This window comes from Seriola lalandi, unplaced genomic scaffold (assembly GCF_002814215.2).
Source record: "Seriola lalandi dorsalis isolate HSWRI2012SDOR001 ecotype SW California unplaced genomic scaffold, Sedor1 jcf7180002052044, whole genome shotgun sequence".
Taxonomy (NCBI): domain Eukaryota; kingdom Metazoa; phylum Chordata; class Actinopteri; order Carangiformes; family Carangidae; genus Seriola; species Seriola lalandi.
Genome location: NW_019522597.1, coordinates 49,460 through 52,315, shown reverse-complemented (window position 1 = coordinate 52,315; position 2,856 = coordinate 49,460). Strand labels below are relative to the sequence as shown.

At 46.4% G+C, this 2,856-nt stretch overlaps 1 protein-coding gene across 1 annotated transcript in view; it reads right to left on the bottom strand.

The window, feature by feature from the left end:
* dhx9 (DEAH (Asp-Glu-Ala-His) box helicase 9) overlaps positions 1 to 2,098 on the bottom strand; it is a 14,425-nt gene extending 12,327 nt beyond the window's left edge. The window contains exons 1-5 of the mRNA XM_087172108.1: positions 1,953 to 2,098; positions 1,741 to 1,881; positions 1,018 to 1,147; positions 763 to 941; positions 524 to 672 (exon numbers count right to left, since the gene is read on the bottom strand). Coding sequence (XP_087028234.1) covers positions 524 to 672; positions 763 to 941; positions 1,018 to 1,147; positions 1,741 to 1,881; positions 1,953 to 2,063 — 710 coding nt within the window. The 5' untranslated portion in view covers positions 2,064 to 2,098. The remainder of the gene's footprint in view (positions 1 to 523; positions 673 to 762; positions 942 to 1,017; positions 1,148 to 1,740; positions 1,882 to 1,952) is intronic.
* Between the last annotated feature and the right edge of the window lie 758 nt (positions 2,099 to 2,856).

Below are 2,856 nucleotides of genomic sequence, written 5' to 3'. Positions count from 1 at the left end.
GAACCTCGACAACAACAACCCGTACTTCACCTCTGTGACCTTCTCTCTACACTTGTTCTTCAGTAACACAAACGCTCAAAACCTCCAGTGTAAGAAACTAACAGTAATTAACCCATCACTCAGTGATGAGGAACATCCCGTCACAGACGGAGACGCCTGAAGGCATCACACCAACAGCTCCTCTACACTGGGAATAAACCAGACACCAGCAGCAGGAGGAAGCTGCCGACTGGAGCTCAAACCATCACGATTGGCTGAAAGGAAATGAATCAATAAAAATGTAGATATTAAATCACTAAACTATCAAAACACCTCAAACCTTCACTGTAAACTGAATATTTTACATTTTCTGATGCAAGTGTTTTCCTCTGGAGTTTAGGATGTTGTGATGATGATGATGATGAAGAATCTGTTGTTTTTATATTCTATGGGCTGATCAATAATTATGGAACGGCCTCAGAGCAGGTGAGCGGTCTGTGGGGACTGTGACACGTCAGAGTGCACGTGAGGTTCTGATCCAGACCTGTTGTGGTCTGGTCCCACTTGGCTGTATTTATACTCAGCGCTGGTTTTCTCCTTCTGGAAGAACTGGTTCAGACGGGCCTTGGCGTTCTCCAGGGTCCAGTTACCATGGAGACTGGCGTTCAGGTCGACCTCCTCCGACTCCAGAGTCTACGAAACACATCAGGACAAAGAGAAGGAGGCGGTTTGATCAGGTTCTACTCAGACTGACTCAGAGTCAGCCGAGGGAGGAGGACGTACCGCCTGCGCCTCCTGCTCGTCTCTCTTGGCGTAGTACTCCTTCAGGTTGGCTCCTCGGTCCCACTGAGCTCCTCCCCCTGCTCCTCCTCTTCCTCCTCCTCCTCCCCACCCAGAGCTTCCTGCTCCTGAGTAACCCAGTCCAGTCACTCCAGGAACCGGCCCGCTGACACCGTCCTCGTCTGACACCAACGAAGAAGAAGAGTCAGCGTTTATCATGACTGAACTCTGAACTTAGAGAAATGATCGCAGCGTTACCTTTCTCAGCCTTCACCACAAGGTGAGGAGGCAGAGGACCGCTGGGGGGGAGGTTCCCGAAGCCACCGTCTCCTCCTCCTCCTCCTCCTCCTCCTCCTCCGTCAGGCTGATCAGCGTCTGGAGCGCTCACCTGGTGACAAGACTCTGACTAAGTTACTGTGGCATTCACCGACAGAGCTGACGGCCTGGGAGACTCTATCAATCACATATATCATTACAGACATCAATAAAAATCAATATATCAAATATATTACTGTAATTCTTACAGCAACAATTCATTTCTCTCCTTACTCACTTGGGTCACTGCCCAGTGGTGTGTTCAAGTGCATCAAATAAAAGCCAACGGAAGTGGACTGACCTAATCATTATTGTTCATTTATTATGAACTTTTTTTTTTTTATTATTATTATTATTATCAATGAGTTACTGGACACATTCATTTCCCCTAGGAGATCAATAATAAAGTATCCATCCATCCATCTAACGATCTACCTTTGATTTTAATTGACATTCTCCTGCATTATGAAGCCATGTTTACTGGAGTGGAGCCCAGGGAGAGGAGCTGCACCTTGGTCACTACGACTGATGGATCCAAATAAATAAATAAATCGTCTCCCTGGAAGCTGCGTCCCGTCGGAGCTTCATATTTCCCTGGATCTTCATCAGATCTCATATTAAAACCAGCCAGTCAGATTTCATTAAAAGCAGCTGTGTCGCACTGACCCCCAGAGCTGGGACCTCTGCTGCGCTCATCTCTCCGACTCGGACCAGGTAGTTGACAAAGTCCCGGGCGGCGTTGGTCTGAGCGTCCTTCTTGTTGGTGGAGTTCCCCATCCCCATGTAGTTGTAGCCGTCCACTCGGACCTGGGCGGAGGAGAGCTGAGGGTGAGACAGAACAAACCGGTGTTTGACAGAACGTGACGGAGAACACTCACCTCACACAGGAACTTCTGCCGGTTTTTGTTCCCCGCAGCTCGGATGTCGTAGTTGGGCGTCAGCTTCTTTTTCCCACACCAGGCGTACAAGAAGTTCTTGATGTCCGCCATGACGGGCTGACGGGTGAGGGAGCTTCCTCCTCTGTAGACCCCTGAAGAAACCAAGAGCACCCCCCGTCAGTCAGCAGCGAGCGACACCAGCACTCACTTCATTATGTGACTTATGATCGGTTCAGAGTTCATTAAGAGGAATGGGAGTCAGATTAAAATGTGACTGATGACAGCAGCTTCTTTAAAAGACACTAAAACTACAAATTACTGTAAATATTACTTGGTCTGTATTTCACTAAGAAATTGTTGTTTACTGTCAGAATGAAAGCACAACCAAACTCTACACAGAGAATAACACTTCTTCTTCTTCTCTCACCCGGGAACATAATCAACTTTATTCATGACATCATGAAAGATTTTAGGAATAAATACAATCTTCATTAGTGGATTCGGGATAGAAACAAGAAGCGAAAGATCATGAGACACGAGTTTAATTCAGCTGTAAATCAAAGTGATGTGAAGAGACGGATTATTCAGAGAAGGACTCTCACGTTATTAACCGAGGTTTTTCAACAGAGTCTGGTTTGTATTTACAGACGAATTAAATATTATTAAAAAGGTCAAAAGGAATTTAAATATAAGAAGTATACGGAGCTGATATAAGTTAACATTAGCAGAATCAATGAGTGAACCTCCCTCTGTAGTTAGCTCACTGAGCTAACGTTAGCTTCCTGCTAACTAGCGTTGAGTTTCTGTCTCTGCCGCCAATAACCAGTAACACGACCTGACTAACAAACTCAGCGGCGGACAGGTGGGTAGTTACTGACGGTCAGACAGGTGGGTAGTTACTGAC